The sequence below is a fragment of the Capronia epimyces genome (genome assembly GCF_000585565.1).
Source record: "Capronia epimyces CBS 606.96 chromosome Unknown aczIQ-supercont1.3, whole genome shotgun sequence".
In the NCBI taxonomy this organism is placed as follows: Eukaryota; Fungi; Ascomycota; class Eurotiomycetes; order Chaetothyriales; family Herpotrichiellaceae; genus Capronia; species Capronia epimyces.
The window spans coordinates 1,900,050-1,922,061 of record NW_006912906.1 but is presented as its reverse complement, the minus strand read 5'-3'; the positions used below and the strand labels follow the sequence as shown (position 1 = coordinate 1,922,061).

At 54.1% G+C, this 22,012-nt stretch overlaps 9 protein-coding genes across 9 annotated transcripts; 8 read left to right on the top strand and 1 right to left on the bottom strand.

Moving 5' to 3' along the window:
• Positions 1–46: 46 nt before the first annotated feature.
• A1O3_03971 (ATP synthase subunit alpha, mitochondrial) lies at positions 47–1,928 on the top strand (the record flags this gene model as incomplete). Its single annotated transcript, XM_007734103.1, has 3 exons — positions 47–121; positions 281–628; positions 681–1,928. The coding sequence occupies 3 exons, from the start codon at positions 47–49 to the stop codon at positions 1,926–1,928; spliced, it is 1,671 nt and encodes a 556-aa protein (XP_007732293.1).
• Positions 1,929–3,131: 1,203 nt separating this feature from the next.
• Positions 3,132–4,202, top strand: A1O3_03970 (uncharacterized protein; the record flags this gene model as incomplete). Its single annotated transcript, XM_007734102.1, has 1 exon — positions 3,132–4,202. The coding sequence occupies one exon, from the start codon at positions 3,132–3,134 to the stop codon at positions 4,200–4,202; it is 1,071 nt and encodes a 356-aa protein (XP_007732292.1).
• A 2,682-nt stretch (positions 4,203–6,884) lies between these two features.
• Positions 6,885–9,722, top strand: A1O3_03969 (uncharacterized protein; the record flags this gene model as incomplete). Its single annotated transcript, XM_007734101.1, has 1 exon — positions 6,885–9,722. The coding sequence occupies one exon, from the start codon at positions 6,885–6,887 to the stop codon at positions 9,720–9,722; it is 2,838 nt and encodes a 945-aa protein (XP_007732291.1).
• Positions 9,723–10,306: 584 nt separating this feature from the next.
• Positions 10,307–11,921, top strand: A1O3_03968 (histidyl-tRNA synthetase; the record flags this gene model as incomplete). Its single annotated transcript, XM_007734100.1, has 2 exons — positions 10,307–11,742; positions 11,813–11,921. 2 exons carry the CDS (start codon positions 10,307–10,309, stop codon positions 11,919–11,921), a joined length of 1,545 nt encoding a protein of 514 aa, XP_007732290.1.
• A 1,311-nt stretch (positions 11,922–13,232) lies between these two features.
• Positions 13,233–14,021, top strand: A1O3_03967 (uncharacterized protein; the record flags this gene model as incomplete). Its single annotated transcript, XM_007734099.1, has 3 exons — positions 13,233–13,289; positions 13,344–13,604; positions 13,674–14,021. The coding sequence occupies 3 exons, from the start codon at positions 13,233–13,235 to the stop codon at positions 14,019–14,021; spliced, it is 666 nt and encodes a 221-aa protein (XP_007732289.1).
• Positions 14,022–15,087: 1,066 nt separating this feature from the next.
• Positions 15,088–16,194, bottom strand: A1O3_03966 (ribonuclease P/MRP protein subunit RPP1; the record flags this gene model as incomplete). The annotated part of the gene is made up of 1 exon (XM_007734098.1): positions 15,088–16,194. One exon carries the CDS (start codon positions 16,192–16,194, stop codon positions 15,088–15,090), a length of 1,107 nt encoding a protein of 368 aa, XP_007732288.1.
• Positions 16,195–17,130: 936 nt separating this feature from the next.
• On the top strand, positions 17,131–17,556 carry A1O3_03965 (uncharacterized protein; the record flags this gene model as incomplete). The annotated part of the gene is made up of 1 exon (XM_007734097.1): positions 17,131–17,556. The coding sequence occupies one exon, from the start codon at positions 17,131–17,133 to the stop codon at positions 17,554–17,556; it is 426 nt and encodes a 141-aa protein (XP_007732287.1).
• A 1,474-nt stretch (positions 17,557–19,030) lies between these two features.
• On the top strand, positions 19,031–19,747 carry A1O3_03964 (uncharacterized protein; the record flags this gene model as incomplete). Its single annotated transcript, XM_007734096.1, has 1 exon — positions 19,031–19,747. One exon carries the CDS (start codon positions 19,031–19,033, stop codon positions 19,745–19,747), a length of 717 nt encoding a protein of 238 aa, XP_007732286.1.
• A 306-nt stretch (positions 19,748–20,053) lies between these two features.
• A1O3_03963 (uncharacterized protein) lies at positions 20,054–21,253 on the top strand (the record flags this gene model as incomplete). Its single annotated transcript, XM_007734095.1, has 1 exon — positions 20,054–21,253. One exon carries the CDS (start codon positions 20,054–20,056, stop codon positions 21,251–21,253), a length of 1,200 nt encoding a protein of 399 aa, XP_007732285.1.
• Positions 21,254–22,012: the final 759 nt, after the last annotated feature.

The window sequence follows — 22,012 nt, the reverse complement described above, 5'->3', positions numbered from 1 at the left end:
TCCTGCTTGTTGGAAGTTCCTAAGCCACGCTTCGTGAGCAGGCAAGATGATGTCGAGGAACGTCTTGCGCCAGTCTGGCCGCATTGCCGGTGCGATTGCAGCATCTGGAAGAGTAGCTGCGGTAAGCTTCAAATCTTGCTCGTCCAAGCTGATCAAGCTCCAAAACCACCCTGTTCGACGCCGGAGAGCTTCTTTGGGAGGTGCTGGAGCTTGGGACGGCCACCGAGTCCTCTCAAACTTTTCAATGGAAGGTTTATAGGCTAATCAATCGTCTCTTCAGTCTCGTGCCGTCACGCCCGCACCTTTCAATACCATCTCGAAACAGGTTCGAACATACGCCGCCGATGCCAAAGCCTCCCCCACCGAAGTCTCCTCTATCCTAGAGCAAAGAATCCGTGGTGTGCAAGAGGAGGCAGGTCTCACCGAGACCGGCCGCGTCTTGTCCGTCGGTGACGGTATCGCCCGTGTCCATGGTCTGGCCAACGTCCAGGCCGAAGAACTGGTTGAATTTGCTTCCGGTGTCAAGGGCATGTGCATGAACTTGGAAGCTGGCCAAGTCGGTATCGTGCTTTTCGGTTCTGATCGTCTCGTCAAGGAAGGCGAAACTGTCAAGCGTACCGGCCAGATTGTGAGAAAAAGTCTCTTCTCCCCTGCCTTGCGCGTTGAGCTAATGTCACCAGGTTGATGTTCCTGTCGGCGAGGCTATCCTTGGCCGTGTCGTTGATGCCCTCGGTAACCCCATTGATGGCAAGGGCCCAATCAAGACCACCGAGAGACGCCGTGCTCAACTGAAGGCCCCTGGTATCCTTCCCCGACACTCTGTCAACCAACCGGTCCAGACCGGCCTCAAGTCCGTCGACGCCATGGTGCCGATCGGTCGTGGCCAGCGTGAATTGATCATTGGTGACCGTCAAACCGGAAAGACTGCCGTCGCCCTGGACGCCATGCTGAACCAAAAGAGATGGAACAACTCGAACGATGAGACCAAGAAACTCTACTGTGTCTACGTGGCCATCGGCCAGAAGCGATCTACCGTCGCTCAGCTCGTCAAGACCCTGGAGGAGAACGACGCCATGAAATACTCCATTGTCGTCGCTGCCACCGCATCTGAGGCTGCTCCTTTGCAATACCTTGCTCCTTTCGCCGGTTGTGCGATGGGAGAATACTTCCGCGACAACGGCAAGCACGCTCTTATCGTGTTTGACGATCTTACCAAGCAGGCCGTGGCCTACCGACAAATGTCTCTGTTGCTCCGTCGTCCTCCTGGGCGTGAGGCCTACCCCGGTGATGTCTTCTACCTCCACTCCCGATTGTTGGAGCGAGCTGCCAAGATGAGCGACAAGCACGGCGGTGGCTCCTTGACTGCTCTTCCAGTTATTGAGACCCAAGGTGGTGATGTGTCTGCGTACATTCCTACCAACGTCATTTCCATCACCGACGGTCAGATTTTCTTGGAAGCGGAATTGTTCTACAAGGGTATTCGTCCAGCCATCAACGTCGGTCTTTCCGTCTCGCGTGTCGGTTCGGCCGCTCAGCTCAAGGCCATGAAACAAGTCGCTGGTTCTCTGAAACTCTTCTTGGCCCAATACCGAGAAGTCGCCGCTTTCGCTCAGTTCGGTTCCGATCTTGACGCCGCCACCAAACAGACCCTCAACCGTGGTGAACGTTTGACCGAACTGTTGAAGCAGAAGCAATATTCCCCTATGGCCGTCAACGAAATGGTCCCTCTCATCTACGCCGGTGTCAACGGTCACTTGGACAGCGTCCCAGTGGCCAAGATCCTGCAATGGGAGGCTGACTTCCTCGCACACTTGAGGAGCGACCAAGCCGAGCTCTTGGCCCGAATCGACAAGGAGGGACAATTGAGCAAGGACCTCGAGCAGCAACTGAAGGATGTTGTGGTCAGCTTTACCAAGAGCTTCACATAGGTACGTAAGGCACGAACCGGGCACAATGGCCGAGGGCTAATGAAGCTTAGACACTTGTACAATTTCTGATTGGGTCAAAAAGGGACACCGCTCCTCTAGTTGAGACAGCAGATAGCAGGCCGTCGGCAGGAAGCGGTCGCTGGGCAAACCGAAAAGTGTCTCGTTGTACTTAGATCACATACCAAGTCCTCAATCGATTCCATTTGTTTTTCCAACCTGACTTGGGCGTCTTGATGGCTCGTTTGGCTATGCGAGGAGTGTCCAGTCCATTTCTTCAACATTTGCGGTCCGATGGACCTGGTCACTTGGCAAATGTGCGGGCCGACTTCACTGCCTCCATGATACCTATTGCCCTGGTGTTCAAATGGTGGTCAACAAAATATCCAGTAAACAGAGCTTGACTTAGCTTGCCGGGCTGATATACACATGTACTACGTAGATGTTAGGAAACCTCTCTTTACATTCCAATGCGGTCGGCTGAGCTGGGATCCAGAACTACCATTAGGTACATGTAGACTCTGATGTCGAGGCCAGAAACGGGTTCCCAACCCCAGTTCTAGCTATTATTTTATTATTATTACTATTGTGATATACTTCCGACTGCCAGACAAATTGCATTGTCAGAAAGCCGTTTCTGCACTGGTTTCGGGTTTCAGCCCAGCCGGTAGCCGATGAATTGCTGAGAAGAGATGATCATACCTTGAGGCAGAGAACCGAGTACTCCGTACAGTGAGCAAGCAGTTGCTGTACCCGGTCATCCCGGGACAAGGATGTACATATATGGTCAGTCACCATCGTCTACTCGTATTGCGACACTCAGTCGGCGGGGTAGTCTCTCCTCTCCCCTCTCCCTCCACCTTTTGACGACGCTGGATCATGCCGCTCTCCGAGGCGAAGGCGGCTTGAATGGTTGCTGTATTACAAATCGCGTTTCACATACTGTATCGGTACATTCCCTGTCCTCCTCGGACCAGATCAGCATTCTCCTGTCTCGGGACCATCCAAGACAATCATCACTGTCTTTCTCCTCGTTCGAAGTCATCCTTCGAGGTAACCCCAGGCCCGTTCTCCATTGTTTGCGCGAAGATATGCTCGGTCTAGCTTGAGCTCGAGCACAACCACTACGGATTTGGAACCAGCATTGAAAGTAGACAGACCGCTGACGAATCTAAAGCAATCTAAAAGAAGACCAACCAGAACGCCATGAAATCCGTTCAAGTCTTTGCCAAGGGCGCGAATGAACTAGAAGTCAAGATCCAGGACATTCCTGTCCCCTCTGCAGAGCCCGACCAGGTCCTGATCAAGGTCGTTGTGGCCGGCACGAATCCCAAGGACTGGAAATATCCCCTGTTCTTCAAGGATGCGTCCGGCCTGAACACCGGCGACGACGTGGCCGGATACGTTGAGGCTGTGGGCTCCGATGTCACCGAGTTCAAGCCAGGCGACCGTGTTGCCGCCTTCCACCAGATGGGCAAGCCCTATGGCGCATTTGCCGAGTACGCCATCGCAGGGGAAAAGTCGACCTTCCATCTCCCCAAGTCAATCTCTTTCGAAGAAGCTGCCACTATCCCCCTGGCTGCAATGACAGCTGCCGTCGGGCTCTTCTCCAGCCTAGGTCTGCCAGAGCCGTGGGTGTCGGTCTCCCAGGCTCGGAAGGATGCCGAGTCTGGAGGAGTGCTGGTCTATGGCGCGGCCTCTGCCGTCGGTGCATTTGCGGTGAAACTCCTGGTACGGTCGAACATCCATCCCATCATCGCCGTGGCAGGCCGCGGGATCCCGTTCGTAGAAGGCCTGATCGATAAATCCAAAGGCGATACCGTCATTGACTACCGTGGCGGCGAGGCCCAGGTCGTCGCAGGCATCCGCGATGCTGTCCCCAAAGGTCAAAGACTATTGTACGCTTTCGATGCCGTCAGTGAAAAAGGCAGTCGCCAGCAAATCTTGAAGGTGCTCGACCCCCACGGCCACGTCACCCTCGTGCTTCCCAGGGGGAAACATGAAGGTCAGCCTGAGACGGTCCATGAGACTGTCACCTCCGTTGGTTCGGTCTTTGGACGGCCCATCGACCTCAGCGATTTGGGGTATGCATGGTTCCGCCTCTTCAGTCTGGGTCTCAAGGAGGGCTGGTTTAAGGGTCATCCATATGAGGTCGTCCCGGGCGGACTGGGAGGTGTGCAGACTGGTTTGGAAAACTTGAAGAATGGGAAAGCAAGTGCGCTCAAGTATGTATATCGAATTGATGACACCGACGGGGTCGATCGAAGCAAGATCTGAGGGAGGCTGTCGGTCCAGATGATGAAATCGTTCAATTGAATGAAATGGACGTGGGCAGATCCACGATGGTCGGATATGAATATGAGAACCGAGAGACTGTTCTTCCATATCACCCCGGGTTGCTGCACGCTGCGCTCTTCTTCATTCTGCTTCGGTCGGTCTTCGTCCGCGGTCCACGACAGTGTTGTATTTCAACATCCATGTCGCCAAAACAACATGTAGCAACGACATCACTCACTTTTACGAAAGGTATCTCAAAAGACACAAACCGAGATGAGCGCGGTCGTCCCTCTGCTGTAACTCAGTGCCCTGCACGGTTGTGATCAAGCAATACCTGGATCGCAACCCCCAAACTTGTCCAAGCACCTACCTACCTTTCTCAACAAATAGCAGTGATGAAGCAGAATTGACTTATCCTGCGGATATGAGAGCTCTGCTTCCATGGTCCTGGGCATGCGGTGCTCCCATGTCTTTATTGTGTAATGAGCGTCGCCGTCCAACAAACCCCGTTTGCACCGTGCTGGCTTCATCATTCCTGGGTCGTTTCAGTCACCCTGAGACAGTGTCGTACATCCAAGCGAGCGCCCGGACTTGGGGAGGTTCGGGACCATGCCATCCCCATGTCGGCAAACCCACTGACGGAACAGACCGGGACTGAAATCTGAAAGTCGGCCTGTGGGAATGAGCGGTGTGAATGGGTTTCTTCCAGAGAGCCACTCGACAGACTAGACCACAGAACCAAAAGTGGGGAGAGACGCAGAAGCAGAGGGACTTTTGGCATGCCTAACGACTATCACAGCATTTGGACAAGGATCCAAGGGGGAGAAGTCAGTGACCATGAGAGGGGGTGAATGCTGAGGTCGTTATCAGACATCAGGAGATAAGGAATGATCTGCCGAAGGAATCCGGGGTTCAAGTTCTCCGCGATCCTGCTAGAAGTTGTTCATTTTTGATATATAGCAACTCTCGCAGGCAAGCTGCAAAAGGGGTGTCAATTGCATAATCCGTACACGCGCCTGGTCAAAGTACAGTCACCGACCGTGTCTAAAGAAGAAATCTTAGAACATTATACCCTGGATCAGTAGTCATTCTGGCCAATCCGCCCATTGCGGCATATTCATGAAGGACATCGAGGTCATGATCGACGGATAGCGCAAAGTTTAGAGCGGATGAGGGAAACCAGAGATCGTAGCAACGCCTCATGATTAGGGGCGGCAGAGGTCGGAGAAGACGGCTGTCTAAACTCTGACTCGGAGGTGAATTGAATCGCTAGGCGGGATGTGATATGCATATGCTCCCAGCTAAGAAAGGCTTGAGGGCGCCTGGTTCGAGCTTGGTGAGCAATTGCTGTGCCAAAGCGTCTGCACTCCGCCTCTTTAGTTCCCTCCTAGTTGCCTTAGTCGTCCACCCTCCGCTCTCCACGTCAAGGCTGCTAGCGGTAGAAATAACGCAGGCTGCGGGCTAGCGGGACGGCCTTGGGTTTCAGAATCGATCGCCTAAGCATCTCTTCAGTTGTGTTTCTCACCGGAGCCAGAGGGGCAGTTGGGCGGTTGGAAATCGGACGGCGAGGAAGTGGGAAGCCGAGGAGCTCCAGCGTCCAAGCCCGAATCATGTGCTAGTCTGTGAAAGGTGTCAGAACCTGTGGAAAAGGTGATTGCAGCTGTGCCCTCGGCATAGATGCCGGAGGTGGGAAAGGTATATGGGTTGGTTAGATTTCACCCAGTCAGACTAAACCACCTAGTATGCAGCCTTGAGGATCTGCTCGGTCAGTGCATGAACCGGGTATGATTGGTCCTGCTTTCGTTTCATGGAGAAGGAGAAAGAAAAAAACTGATGTCGAGGGGTCCACCGCATATGGTTGTATTGTGTGCTTGCGAGTGGCCTGGTTAACAACAATAATGTCAAGTGGCGGATTGGGTTGAATTTTTCTCCCACCGCTAAACCGCACGGAATCAGGCGGTTCGTGTCAATAGGAGGCTGTTGCATGCGTGAGGAGCGCAGGCTGCATGCTTGAGGGCTCAAGCCTCACGGGCAGGAGGTTCGGGGCTTAGGGGCCTGATTCAGCTGTCATGATCGCACTGACCGGCGTCACCAGCACTGTCCGTTACGTGTCTGTTGCCTGGAGGCAGAGATCCAGACGATTAATTTACAGTCACCCGGGAGGCCGATGATTGCTACCTAGTAGGGGCGCCGCACAACCCATTCTCCAACTCCTATGGACCTACCTGAGGTAGTCTGTATTATAGGAGTTTGCCGGTGCTTTAGGCCTAATATATGATTATTTCCCGCCTGGAAACCCAGCTGGCTTGCCCCCCTCCCCCCCCAAACTCGCCACCCCACGCTGGTCCTTCCTGCCTACTGGTTCTGGTTACTCTGCAGCTGGTACTGGCACGCACTCGCAACTCTAACTGCAACTCATCGCATCCGCATCCGCATCTTTTACTCTTTTGGCATCCTCGAACTCGTGCGGCCATAGCTTTTTCTATACATTCCCTTGTTCTCCTCTTATTTCTGTATCGGCAACGATCTCAGCAGTCCTATCCTTGCCACCATATACCGATATATTGCGTCCATCTCTTCTTTCTTCGTTTCCGGCCTCCGCTCGTCCAGTTGGCTTGCTGACCTGAAAGGCGTCCGCAAGCTGGCTGGTTGCGGGCCTGCAAACTCGGTTCCCAAACCTTCATGCCGCGAAACCCTGCGGCGAAAAAGCATCAGCACAACGGCCGCCATGACAGTGGACTTGTAGGTCCAGGAAAACGTGTCACAAAACAAAAGTCGAATGGTCACCTCAATGGCACGGCGAAGGGCCCTGTTCCCTCCGAGCCTGTCCCTCAGTTACACTCCGCCGACCCGTCTGTGAGCGCACCGAGCAACGATCAATCTGGTTCTGCTGCGTCTGAGGCGAACCGGGAAGTCGCGAAAGGGTCGAACCAGACCCAGTCTAAAGCCGGGGAGTCAGAAGGGAGCGAAAGCAAAGAGAAGGAGCATAGTTCGGAGTCGAATGGGTCGGCAATGTTGCAACAAAGACGGGGCGATATGGCCTCTTCTAGGCCCAAATCTACTCAGGATGTCAGCGCTCTGCAAATCGCCTCGACTATCATCCGGTCTCGGCCAGCTTGCGACACCGTGTCTCTGCTGATTGTTTTGCTGGCCCTACCCTCCATAGTCTTGACCATTGTGCAGGCATTATTTGCGTCGTTGACCTTGATGCCCGGAGGCGGCGCCCCGGTTTCGTTCCTTTCCTTACTCGACATCTTCCAGGGGTCTGCGGGCGCACCCAGCATCACTACCATGGTTGTGGTTGATGTGCTCTGCTTCGGATTGTGGATCTGCCTCTGGGCATGGGCTCAGAGTTTCGCACTGGACTTGGCTCAGATACAGATTGCCATTACACTGGGAAATGGCAGCTCAGGGAAAAATGGGAGAGTCAACCTGATCTGCTTCGTTGGAGTTCTTCTGCTGCACCTTATCCGAAGTAGAGGTGTCCGCCGTTTTCTGTTCACAAATCTGGTGCCTATGGATCTACTCGCCCAGACTGGGGTCGCGGAGTATTTCAAATACCTGCCCTCCGACTCCGACTTTGGCCAGAGTCCAGGAGCTCCATCGCATATCCGGAGTTTATTTGCAATACACATCATCAGTCAAGCTGTGATGGCGCTCGTGCGCCGCAATGTTAGCAGCTCACAGTCCATCCCCACGGCGAAGTCGAAACGCATCGATACAGAAGCCTCCGCAGGCTCTGCGTCGGACATCTCGGCACTGGAGTCTGCGTCCGCGGGCGTCTCCTCATCAATCGACTATCAAGCCCCTCCGACGCCGGGGTTGAAAGAAGGCAAGGAGAAGCTTGTGAGTGCGAAGAAGCGGAGACGACAAGCAAATCATGTCCGGAGCAAACAGCCCTTCTGGGCCGCCCTGGCCAGTACCAAAGTCCATGTTCTCCGAGAGGTTGAACACAATAAAGCCCTTCCAACCGTCGCGAACAACCAAGGCACGCCGTTTGAAACCGTGCAGCGAGGCCTCATCTGGATCACCAACGTGGACCCTTCGTCCATCTCCTTCGAAGCAGCTTATATACCATCCGCCGAGACAAACCAGGATTCCGCGTTGATGGGCGACAACAGACCGTTCTATGTGCGCATCAACGGCGCAAAGTGGCATTCCGTTAGTCTTGATGCGGTGGACCACTCTGCAGCTTCCGAAGGCCCGTCTGCCCAGTGGTCGGGTACAATCTCTGGTCTGGCGCCCAATTGTACCTACACTTGCAGCTTCATTCGTAGCGACGGAGAAGAAGAATTTGCATCGGTCATGGTCAAAACGCCGATGCTACTCGACAAAGACTTGCCTGCTTCGATGGCCCCCGTGCCTGTTCGTCAATCAACCCGACCATCCTCGCCCACGACTACGCTGAAGAATTCCATCGCGACAGCCGAAGCCAAATTGACCGAGGCTCGCAATCGCCTCACCAAGCTCCGTCGTCAACATCGAACTACGCTTGCGAAAGTGGAAAAGGAAGTCGACAGCTTCAACACGCGTCTTAAGACTGCCAGTGACGACACCAAGCAGAGGCAAAAGTTGTTGCAAGCTGAACGCAGTATTCGCCAGACCGAGGATGCCACTCTTGAGATCGATGCCGCGCTCGAAGGCCTGGTGTCGACCCCCGCGGACGAAATTGACGAGCACCACGCTTGCAAAACGGCTTACGAGGAACAGACCAAGCTACTTGCTGACGCGAATGAGGTGTTGACCAAGGCTCGCTCAGCCGCGAACAATGAACTCTCCTGTGCCAACGGCGAACTCAACACCATCGTTTCTCGCAAGGAACGTCTAACAGGTCGCAACACCAAGCTCACCGAACAGCATGACCGGATAACTCAAGCGAATGCGCAAGGACTGAACGAGAAGGAAAGAAGGGCCGCCGAGTCAAGTGCGAAGGGGGCTGATCAGCAGAGACGCGAGGTGGAGTTGACGCATCAGATCCGGTTCGTGGAAAACGAATTGAGGAATGCGAGGATGCGGTGGGAAACCAACCTCCGGGAGCTCGACCTCCTCGAGAACCAGGAACTTGCTCAGCGAGAAATCATGCTCAACAACAGCGGGCCTCTGACCCCTGAGGGAGAGCTTCCTGGCACCCGCCCTCCGCCACAACACGCTCGCCCCTATGCATTTGGCAGTTTCCAAGCGTTCCCGAATAGCCCTGTCATCACCGAGGTTCAAGCCTCTCCTTTCCTTGCATATGCTAAAACTCTTCCCTCTACGGATCAGCGCCGACCCAGATCGGATACCAACCGGTCAGCTGGCGGGATCAGCAATTTTTCTGGCGACTTCGAGGATGCTGATCCGATACCTCCAATGCCCTCGACCGCGGAATACGACAACCCGGGGCGGAAGGGAAGCGGAAGCAGCGGCAGCAGAGGGCAGAACAATGGCAGTCCGGCAGGGGGAATTGTTGGTGGCGCACTGCGCAGCCCACAGAGAGGTAGCTACAGTCCAGGGCATATTCCGGGATCAACTACGTGGTAGAGGTTGGTGCAGGAGGGTGTTGGCATGCATGGCTGAACGTTAGAGTGTCCAGTGTGTAGATGTCCGGCGGTGGCCTGAGGGCTATCGGACGAGATAGGCTCCAATATATTTCGATGTATCGCCTTGTGTCTTGTATCTTGCTTGCTTCAGTGACACAGGTGGCTAGAGCCCTGGTGCCTTTAGATATATGATCCTGATAATAGTACTTATTGCATGTAGTACGTACATGTAGATATCACCGCCGCGCGAGGGGTAATGGTCTGGTCTTGGCAAGTTTGTTCGAGTTCGTTGCAAATCGTAAATCATTTTCCTGCCCAATCGAGGTTCGTGGTGACAGTGCAGCATGTATGTATAGCACGCATTTTATATGCCAGCTGCGGTTCCCAATTTGTTCCATTCCTGTTCCGTTGCCCAACTGAGTCACCGCCTCTCCCTCTACTCTCTAGTACCGCCCTTGCCCTCGCATGCGCCCTACTAGTATCCTTCGAGTTTACGCATGTACGACTAGACTCCTGCCCAGACAGACCTTTGCGGCTCTACATCGTCAGATCACCGTCAAGCCTCTCACCCGAGACTGCTCCACGATGGGAAAAGAAAAGGAGAAGAAGCAAGAGTTGATCAAGAACCCGAAAGGGACACGAGATTGGGCCGGGGAAGACGTCGACCTCCTGGAAGACATCCTCGCGCAAATATCTCGTGTCTTCCGCCGTCACGGGGGCAAGAAGCTCGACACCCCGGTGTTTGAGCGGGAAGAAGTATTGAAGGGCAAATATGGCGAGGACTCCAAGCTCATCTATGACCTGAAAGATCAAGGAGGCGAACTACTGTCGTTGCGCTATGATCTGACCGTGCCATTCGCCCGGTGGTTGGCCATGAACGCAAATATCAAGAACTACAAAAGGTTCGCCATAAGTAAGGTGTACCGAAGAGACCAACCTGCGATCGCCAAAGGACGCATGCGGGAATTCTACCAGTGCGATATCGATTTTGCAGGAGCCAGTGATCCCATGATCGCCGATAGCGAGGTCATCGCGATCATCGTCGAGGTCTTTGAGTCGTTGGAGTGGAGTGGCCGATATACCATCAAGCTCAACGACCGCAGGATACTCGACGGTCTCTTCGAAGTATGCGGCGTGCCCGAAGAGAAGATCAGGATGATATCAAGTGCGGTGGACAAACTGGACAAGTCGCCTTGGGATGAGGTGAAGAAAGAGATGGTGGAGACGAAAGGTCTCGACGAAGCCGTGGCTGACAAGATCCAAACCTACGTGACCCGGAAGGGCGGGAAGGATCTACTCGAAGAGCTGCAGAAAGACGAGGCCCTGATGAACAACGCCAAGGCGAAGAAGGGCATTGACGAAATGGAGATTCTGATGGACTACCTTTCGGCGTGGGGGGCGCTGGACAAGATCTCGTTTGACCTGTCACTCGCTCGTGGGCTGGACTACTACACCGGTATTATCTACGAGGTCGTCACGGAAGGGTCTGCACCTGTGATCGCCAACGGCAGCGACGTTGCCCAAGAAGTCCAGAAGAAGGGCAAGAAGGAGAAAAAAGTGCTCGATGAAGACGAGGACCGTTCCAATGATCCATCGGTGGGTATCGGGTCGGTCGCTGCTGGTGGCCGGTATGACCACCTCGTCGAACGGTTTCGATCCAACGCGGACCTGCCATGCGTTGGTGTGAGCTTCGGGGTCGATCGCATCTTCAGCATCACGAAAGCGAGGATTGCCAAAGGCGAAACCTTCAGCTACATTTCGTCCAATGCGCCCGATGTCTATGTCATGGCTTTTGGAGGCGGCGGTTTCGATGGCATGGCCAAGCAGCGGATCGAGGTGACGAAAGTGCTGTTGGATGCAGGTCTCAAAGTGGAATTTACGTACAAGAAAAAGCCCAAGCCACAAGTCCAATTCAAAAACGCAGAGCAAGCAGGCTCCCCGTTTGCAGTCATCCTCGGTGAGGATGAGCAAGCGAAAGGAGAAGTCCGGGTAAAGGAAATGGGCTTGCCGGAAGGACATCCGTAAGTGCTCCACAGGGTTTTGCCTGTTCTAACGTGACATGGAGATTGACTGACTGGACATGGTGAACAGTGAGAAAGAGGGAGTGCTTGTCAAAATCACCGATCTGGCAGCCGAAGTGACGAGACGAGTTGAAATGAAGAAACTAACTACCAACACCGGGCGCATAGCCGTTAGCTGATGGATCCAAGCCGCAAGATAGACCATCGACTTAGACCATACTCATGGCCTCTGTCACTCAGCCCAACTAATGGAACCCGACAACTCGACAGGCATGCTGTACTGTGGAGCAACAGGCCAGGAATGGCGGTCTCGAGCATGCAGGAACTCTGTGCGGGAGTATGGACGAGCCAGAGCCCTTGTTCGAGAACCATGTCCCAACGGTCAACAGTCACTGAAGACGTGCTCGACTCGCTGCCCAAACCTCGACAGTTCGCGGTTGGCCATCGAGCTAGACTGTGGCGGAAGGTGGTGGCCCAAAGACGGCACGGCATGCTTGAACCTTGCAAGCGGTCCGGTCTACTGAGTAGATGGTACGGCCTAGAGCATAGAGAAATACTATGATGGAATCCCACACCCACACGCTTCTTCCTTAGATGTATGGCTGGTCTTCTTCCAGAAGATTGGCTTAGTACGTGTAGTCCGTACACAATAGAGACTACAGAGTACCCGTATACTGAACTCTGTAGAGTGCCAGCCTCGTCGGAGGCTTACAACGCCAAAGCTGCCAAGACGCCATTCTTGGAGTTCCCCGGTTTCCATCACATCTCGAAGCACTGGCAGTGGAATTCATCCCATCCGATCAATCTCCTGGACACCTACGGAGTACTATGGTACTATACTTCCTATAGAACACACAGCGAGATCTAGGGTTCCAGGCTTCACCCTTCGTCCCCTCCAGATGTAGCGAGTCCGGGCCAAGACTGCCCGTCTTCCTGACTGAGACGCCCAGGCTGAGTGGTGCGCAAAGCCTCTGGTCCGGCGTCCAGGTGCCGCCGAGGATGAAACACCACGCGTCTCAGCAAGCACTTCTGGCACGTCTAAGCCCAACATGATACCCCCAGCCACCAACGGGCACAACTTCGAGACTGCAATGAAGACGCTCACGTCGCAGCTCATGTTTGAGATGTGGCTTCCTCCAATGGCGGCCAGCCGGTCGGCGACTGCAAACACTTCAGTCCAGCTCGCCGCCGACTGTCCCTGTCCTCCCTCATCACTCGTCGTCTGAAGCCACTGTCCGGATGTGCCTCGCACCGAAAGGAGCCTTGTCCCTTCAATCTGGCCGTGGCTCTGGTGCCCTTTCAATCCCCCTTCCAATTGTCCATTTAGAGACCCGACCTTCGCTGCTTCTTGTTCGTCCCTTCATCTCGGTCTTCCACCCTCAGAGTCATTCGTTCTTAGTGTTGCTGGACATCATATCATCCATCTAATTCATCCTCTCGCGCTCTCACTCCTTTTTGAAAACTCCTATACCATTATACATTTGATCGCGATGCCGGCTGTCCGCTCCTTTTACACACTCTCCATCTTGGCAGCTTGCCTGGCGCAAGTACGACCTTTTGCCTGACAGTGCAAGGGTTTCCATTTGCTGACACGTTCGCAGGTTTGGGCCGGTGACTATAACGGCGGTGGCGGCGACGGTTACTCGGGAGGACAAGGCCAAGGTCAGGGCAAAGGCGGCGGCGGTGGTGGATGGAGTGGAGGGAGTGGAGGGAACGGCTGGAGCGGTGGCAGCGGTGGCGGCAACAACCAGTATCAAGCGTCAACAGTCTACCAGACCTCTGTTGTGACGGTTGCGGCACCGACCACTATTTTCCAGGCCCAGGATTGCGCGCCTCCAGCGACATCAACCACGACTGAGACGGTGAGTATCTTGCCTGCGTGAACCGCACCACCTCAGAAGACTTGAATCAACTAACTGGAGACTCTCCAGACCACCATCACCGCCGTGTCGCCGTGCACCGCGTCCGTTGTAACCGCATACGTGACGCAATGGCAGAACGCTCCCCCGGGCTGCTGGTGCGGCCCTCCTCCCGCCTTCGTGTCTGCTCTGGCCACGGCGGGCGGAGCGGCGGCTCTGTTGGGCAACGCCCCGGTCTTCACGTCCACCAACCCGGCATTTACACCAGGACTGTCTTCGATCCCTGCCTCGCAGGCTGTCCAGACCGGCGTCACCGTCGCCGCCGCTGCCGCGGCACCCGCCCCGACCGCCAGTGCCGGATCTCCCGCAGCGGCGGTATCTCCAGGAGGCTTCTTCACAGAATCATCGTCGGGTGAGTAGCTACCTTAGCTAGCTAGCACGAAACAAAGCCGTGTCTGCGTCCTGTGTCTGCGTCGCTGACGCCACGTTTAGGCTCTGCTGCAACCGAAACGGCAACGGCAACGACTTCTGGTACGGATACCTCTGGTCCCAGCAGCGCTACGTCTAACGTGTCGGAGCCTACTAAAGCAGGAAAGGCGCCTGAGCCAGAAGCTTCCACTTCCACTTCCACTTCGTCATCCTCCTCCGCAGCCTCGACCGCGACCGCGACTACGACCACTTCTTCGCCCGCTTCTCCCTCGCCGCCCACCACTTCCTCAGCATCGGCAGCCGCCGCGTCCGTCTCCGCCTCGAACGGCGGCTTTCCAGTCGGTTCCTTCCAGTCAGTAGATGCAGCAACTCTCTCACTCAAGAACGCTTATACTCTGGGCATCGGGAAGAGAGCACCGGCACCGGTCCCGACTTGGGTATCATAGCATAGGTAGCAAGTTGGGCCAGATCAAGAGAGCTTACCCAGAACAGAAAGAGGGAAAGTCTCAGGACCAGGACCAGAACCAGACATTTGTGGTGGATCTTATGAACGACGATATACCCTTGGGGCGCAGTCATATGGATATGGATGGTATCCCAATCCCAATCGTGGGATGGTTCTTTTGTTTTCTCTTTCTTTTTCCATTCTTGTACATTTAGAGGTGGATGCCGAAAAGGCAAAGGGCAGATATCCACGCCAGGGCTAGGATCTAGGATCTAGAACACAAGATAGCTTACTCCCACTCCGGCTCTCTGCGCCTTTACTTTCCTTCTTGGCCAATTTTCATGTCTCGCGTGTGGCCAATACTTCTGCATCTGCATCTGCTTCTTCCTGATTCCTGAGAGTTAGATCACCCGCAGTCATCGCGCCAGGTCGATGCGCCTTTCCTTTCCTTCTTAGCTATTTTTCAAGTCTGGCGGCTGGCCGAGGCTTCTGCTTCTTCCTGAGAGTTAGACAGCCGCAGTCATGGCGCCAAGATGATGCGCCATGCGGGAAACCAAAATCGTGATATTTTGATCACTTGATCGGACGCTCATGAGGCGGGAGTACGTGCTGTTAGACGCAGGCAGCCTCGGGGTCGCCTGGTCTGGGACGGGGACCATCTTGACGTTCCAGCCTTGCCTTCTTCGCTCTTCTTTTCGTTTCGCGCTTGGATAGTGGTTGTTTCTCCTCGCCGTCTCGGGTTGGTGCCGACTGTGTGGGTGTCAAGGATGCGGTGGAAGATTTCCTTTTCGTGCCGTTCAAGTTGAAGAAACCTGTTTCCGTCTCTTCTCGGCCGTCTTTCGTGGTTCCTTGCTCTTTGACGACGCTGTTTTTCCCTCTCGTGGCTTCTTGCTCTCTGACGACGCTGTTCTTCCCTCCCGCCCAACGAGCAGGGTTCGAGGCTTTCTCTTTCTGCGTCTGTTGGAGTCTCTCGACCTTTTTGGCAGGAATACTCGTATTCTCCGCCCCGCCCTCGATCGCCTGGACCACGCCGCGGAAACTGCTGCGCTTGAGGGCAGCCAATCTGACCACCTTCCCAGCCTCTTCACATAGTGCCTCTTTGCCCCTCTCCTGTCCTAAACCCCAGACCTGGGCGAGATTGATGACATCGTGTGGTCCCCTCACGCCCAACGCGTTCTTCGCTTCGCTGCTCAATATGATCCCTCGACCTCTGGTGGCGCGGATCAGCGCCGCCGACCCGCTGATCAGGTTCCTGCGCGCGTCGGGGTTTCCGCCCTGCACGCCGGGGCCGTAGCAGATCTCGAAGCGCACGCCGCGCTGCAGCGCCGATGACACGGTCGTGAACTTCAGCCAGAACGGCAGGCGCTGGCTGAAGTCGAGCGAGATGAGGTCGCAGTCCAGCGAGGAGCAGCAGAGCTGGAGGGCTTTTTCGTTCGTCGGACGCAGCGCCAGCAGCGAGTATTGCGACTGTAGGGACGCCAGCCGGTGGTTCTGTGCCGCGTCCGAGATGGTGAGCGTCAGCCGTGTCAGGACCGTCGTGATAGACTTGGGCACGGTCAGAGCAGAGACGGGGATCGTTGGGAGTGTGGGAGGCAGCTTGCCGGTCTCGGCCACCGACACCGCTACAACCGAGTACCCCAGTTCGGCGTGGAAGGCTAATGTGTGCGACTGGTCGGCGTGGTTGGCCGTGTACGGCACGTTAAGGTCGTGGAAGGGCATCGCGATGGGAATAGGGCTCGGGTTGCGTGTGGTCGTCGTCCGTGGATGACTCGTTCGTTGTCGGCAGCGGTCGCGGTCGCGGTCGTGAGTATCAGTATCATGGTGGCTGCTTGCCTCAGATGATAGGCATTGAGTTGGTCAACATGTGCTATGCAGGCCTCACTAGAATACTATCGCAGTTCGTGTTCCCGTTCCCAGCCAACATCCAAACGGAACTCATGGGCAGCGCAATGAAATTTGGAAATGGGCCAGGCGAAATACTATAACCATAGGGTAATTAATACGGATACTGTACTTACGAGTACTGTACGCGGTTCAAGGATGTGCCAAGGGTTATTAGGAAAACTACGGTCAGCACGCCGCTTTAAAAATTGGTCACGTACTCGTTAGGTGTTCGTTAAGGTACTCTGTACACCAAAAAGTGATGAGTGCGAATCTATCATTTCCCACTAGGTCCTTGATCCGATCGACAATACTACCTTTACCTAGTAGGTAGGTAGGTACCTAGTACGAAGGACAACGCCCGGTAACTCGTATGAGTATTGTACTCTCGCCAGTGGCTTCGCTCACCACAGCCCACTCCTACCAAATGCACACCCCTGTGTGCGAGATACCTCTTACCCTCCCTCCGACCATCCCTCAGTCATCAGTCCCTGTTCTGCCGCATCTTCGCATCTTCCGGGGCCTGATCGTCAGGTCATTGCTAGGCGGACTCGCGGAATCTTGGGATTTCATCCTTGTTCCGTGGATACGTCGTCCTCCTCACTCCTCAGATCCGCCGTCACATCTGCGAGCATTCTCCTTGTCACTCAAATCCTGTCTCCGGTGGTTCATATTGCACACAAGACAAAAGATATAACATTCTTGGACTTGCCTCCCTCCATTATTGACTCCTTCCAACCAGACCACAAACAACAAAAAAGTCTCTCGCATACAATGACATTGGTTACTCGTCGACACACCCACACACCCACACACACATATGATCTATCGGTCTTCGACGACCAATACTCACAACAACATGCTCACCTCCAAAAACAAACCCGCCATCACCGCCTACCGAGTCTACTTTACCACCTCGGTCAATCCAAACTAGACAATGAATGCCGTCGACAAACACCCGACCTTCACAGGATAGTTGCACATGCTTCCAATGTCGACAGTGTACGACGCTGGTCTCATGACCTCACCGAACTGTCCGAGACTGTTCCCGTCGACTCGAGCTCTGATGACGAAGATTCGGATCCATTCAAAGACTGCTACGAAGAAGAAGACAGCGAATATACTGCCCCGGGTGGCGACGTTGCAATCTTTGGCTGTGACATTGGGGACGAAGATGCCCATGTCATCGACGCTACGTAGCAGGACCTGAAAGCCTACGGCCTCAACACGACCACGTCCCAAACAACGACTGCTCCAGCCAGCCCCAAGAGAAGACCTCCACCACCACTGTCGACAAAATACGAACTCCAAGATCAAAGTTTTGTTTCCAAACAAAACCGACCCGTCATGATTAGAGAGACGGCCGTGGAGGTCAATGAAGATGATTGAATTTTATTTGATAAATTTGTTTTCTCGAGCGATCAACTAACTAACCTTGTACTTTTTCCTTACATGATTGATACCCACGACACTTACGAATGATTTACGACGTTGAAGATGAAACGTTGAGCATCTGACATGATCCTCGGGGCATGATAGCTCCGTCCATCCATCCTCCCCCTCGCCGCCAAACCAAACATACCTCAGCCGAAAAGCAATCACCACCATCCTCTCCACTGCTAGCAATAGTAGTCGTGGCTATATTGAAGCCAGCCTGAAGTAGGGCAAGTGTTGGATGATGATGATGACATGGGTTGTGATCGAAAGAGAGAATGTTGGTTCGCATCCCCTATTGTGGGCGTGATATCTCCCCACCCGATCCTCCCCCCTCTTCCATATGGATCTCAGCTTCAGGCGGGATTTCCAAGTGAAACCGCGAGCTGCGACATGAAAGAGGAATCGGTTTATCATTAGTCGTACGTCACGAGTAGGACTCCGTACAAAGGTTGGGCCTTTCGAGTTTCAATGGCGATTTGCTCTGGCTGGGGGACGGGGAACAGAGAACAGATCAGTGTGTACAGTAGGATGTTTATACCATTCTCCGGACTATACGGAGTAATAATGAAGCAATTCTTTTTCTCAACGGGCATGGGATCTACTCGTACATGGTTTGCCTTGATACAGACGCCCCGGCAGCGGTTGCCGCCCACCGTGATGATGCAATGTTGTTTGGTTTAAGCGTAATGTGTTGTGTCAAGTCTCAGGTGCCTTTTAGATGCCCGGTGCTCGCCAGATACAAGTGCTTTGATCTTTGTTGATTGTCTTTGGGACGGAGAGCTCCTTGAGTTCAAGTCACGTCAAACACCTTCATCACATCTCAAACACAATGGAGTCAGTAAGTTCATTTCCTTCCCTCCCGCTGAGATCTAGATTGTCACCAGATGCAGACAAGAACGATGAAGTCGAAAGGCTTCGTGCGGAACTGGCGTTGGTCAAAAGGGAGCTTGACAACATGAAGGCCAAAAAGCGCCTAGGGGATTACGCGGGCGGCCTCTTCAATTTCATCAAGCAACATGCACCAAACAACGCCCAAATCAAGTGCCATGCGACCCAAATTGCCAAAAAGCTAGAGGATTAGGAATCTTCCGGCAAGCTTGCAAATGACGCTTAGTATGGGTCTTTTGAGAAAGCTGTGACCGCTGCCAACAAAGTCGACCGAAGGGTCGACATGTCCACCGCAACATTTGCCACTAGGGAGTACGCTTCCCGGAATGAAATGTTTCACTCCAGAAATATGGCACTAAAAGCCGAACAAAATTGGGAGGGCCTAGCAATGCAGGCCGATGAAGACGTCGCTGCCCTGCCGGCAATTCTGCCGGAAGAATCGGACGAAGACCTCGAGAAATGGAGAAAGATCATCCATCTCTACAAAGCCCAGCACGTCGTCTATGACAAAGACGCCGACCAATGGGCGCCAAAACGGGCGGTCAAGCGGAGTGCCTCCGAGCCAGCACCAGGTCCGTCCGAGGGGGCTCCTGGTTCCTCCAGTGCTCTACCACAGACTGGTACGAGCAGAGATATACGCCGGTTACCTTTGGCAATACAGGAACAATCATTCCTGGCAGGCAATTTCCGGGCAGAGGAGACGCCAATCGTGCAAGGTCTTGTCAGCTCGCAACGGCGAGGACTTCGGTCCGATTCGACCAAACCCGGCGCCCTGAAGCGAAAGCATGAGCTTCTCGAGGATGAGTCGGACACCATGAGCAAACGACAAGAGGTGGTGGATCCTCGGCTGGACGTCGCCACAAGGGAGGACGAGGGCAACGCGGCCATCAACGAGGCATTGAGCGCCCATGCCGAGCTAGCTGCGGTGGACCCCCAGAAAGCTGGGGCAATACTGAAAAGGTTCAAGGACGACTGCAAGAGGGGCCTTGGTGTCTATCAACATCAGCAGACAAAGGCAGCAGCGAAGGAGAGGAGGGAGAGGGCGACATCAGAGAGGCCGGCATAAGAATGAGGTGGATTGTTTGTCAGACCTGAACACTTAGGCAAATAGTAATTAATTTGTTGGGCCTGAATATGCCATCAGACTATTCATTCCTCAAGGTTGAGCCAGACTTGCGCAAACTCTTGAGTCATATCGAGTCCACTCTGAGGACCTTTGAGGACCGTCAGGTAAGACAGCAAGGGTATCTATAATTAACACGTTCGCAGTCACCAGGGTTCCTTCCAAAAGGTTTGTCTCAAGCATCCTCACTTACGATAAATCAGAAGCTATCAAACTATCGTGGATTCCCTCCCATCAGAACTTCGACGTATGATATACGACGAGTGCGTGAAAATCCGCGCACACGGGTTGCTATACGTGAACAGAAAGTTCCACAACGACCTTAGGGCTCATTTCAACAAGGAGGACTTTGTTCTCGGCTTTCACATCGATCCTTCCTCCTCCTCCACAACGGTCACCATCATCAACCCTGACAACTCCACCTGGGGCCGCCACAGTGTCCTCGATGTTGCAACGCCGCACCCTGACTACAGCATTCTCGATTCGATGCCCATAGACCGATTCAGGGGCATTCGCATCCTGATCGACCCGCCAAACATACACGATCCAGGCCAAGTCGTTCGAGGCTGGCTGCAATCCACCTCCCTAGTGACGGCTTTGCTCCCTCGATGGGCGGACCCAGAGAAAATCCCCGTCACCGAGGAAGACATCGTCGTCCCAAAGTCACGAGTGTCGGCTCGATTGCCCCCCATCGCCATCAAGGTTCGAGACGGCAAGACACACAAATGGCACACTGGAGGGTCCTGGAACAGAACGCTCCCCGACATTACCGCCTGGGATCAAGTTCAGAGAAGATTGGTTGACAATGGGGAAAGCTTTTCAGACTTGGAACTTATGCTGACACCGTTGGCACGCGTCCGAAATACCGACGCCATTTCATTCGACCTGCCGTCCGGCGCACCTGTGGGTGGCTCCTGTGAGGACCTCCAGAACCGTCTCGTCGGTCTCGCCACCCGAAAGAAATTGTTCGGCCTGGAGCGGTCCGATTACCCGTCCATCCCGGAGGGGTTCGAGGAACGAGAAGACGACGATGACGACATGCAGATAGATGAAGATGGTCTTTACGTATGGCTCGACTATCTTCTCGACGATATGCGCGGGCCGTCGGCCGCGGCATTGAGGCGTGACCGATTCAAGTTCTGGTGCTCAGAGTATGATTACCAGATGGGCCGGCGCATTCACGGCACGAGGGCCGCCGACCAGTATCTCTTTGGCGGCGCTCAGTGGGCCATGAGCGCCGTTCTTTACGAGGCTATCGAGAACAGCTTTCACGATAGGTTCATGAGTCTTCGCGAACACGAAAACGCCGCGTACAGAGACGTGCTTAGAAGGCACGGGCAGTCGGTCTACATCCACGCGAATAGAATGACAGACAGGAACGTCCATTCAGAAAAAGTATACATCCGCAGACTGGAGGATCCAGAATTGCGCAGTTGCCTGACGTTCTAGGAGCTCTGCTATCCCGCCGGGATCGAACCCAAGTCTCAAAACGACAATTGGGAAGACACCGAACAGATGCATCTTAAATATCGGATCCCGGTTCCAGAGCAGACAGCCGACGACACAGGGAGCCAAATTTATTGGTCAGAATTTATCTGGTGCGATGATTGCGACCGGGATTTTTCGAAGGGGCAAGACATTCAGGAAGACAACAGAGAACGGCTCGAGTTTCTCTACAGCTTCTCGACGCAGCCCCGCCCTTTGCTGTTGGGGCCTATCGAAGCCACTGGAGCTATACGTAGGACAAAACAAAATGGACTTGGATGAGAGGTCAAGCCATCGAAGGGGACATGTCTTGATTTTGGCTTCGGTTTCGAGTTTTTTTGGGGGGGGGGGCGAGCGTCATGAGATTTTGTCTTGTCTGCTTTGGTTTTTGACATTATGATTGTGGAAAAGGAAACCCTCGTGTGCGGCTGAGTACTGGTAGACACCATGGATGTTATGCACAGTCCTCGGTACATTCAGCCGGACAAAAGATCAAAAGGTGGTGAGGACGAGACTTTAGAGAAAGACGCAAAGAGAGAATTTGTGTGTGTGTGTCATGATCTGGTCGCCCATTTCTTCCCGTTCCCTATTTGTCGGTAATCATCTTCGGTCGAAAAGGCCACCTATACGTTGTGACAACCAACCTCGACGTCTTTCTTCTGACCAGAGGTCATTAGCCATTTGCTTTACTTGGACCAACAAGTCCAAAAACATCATCCCTAA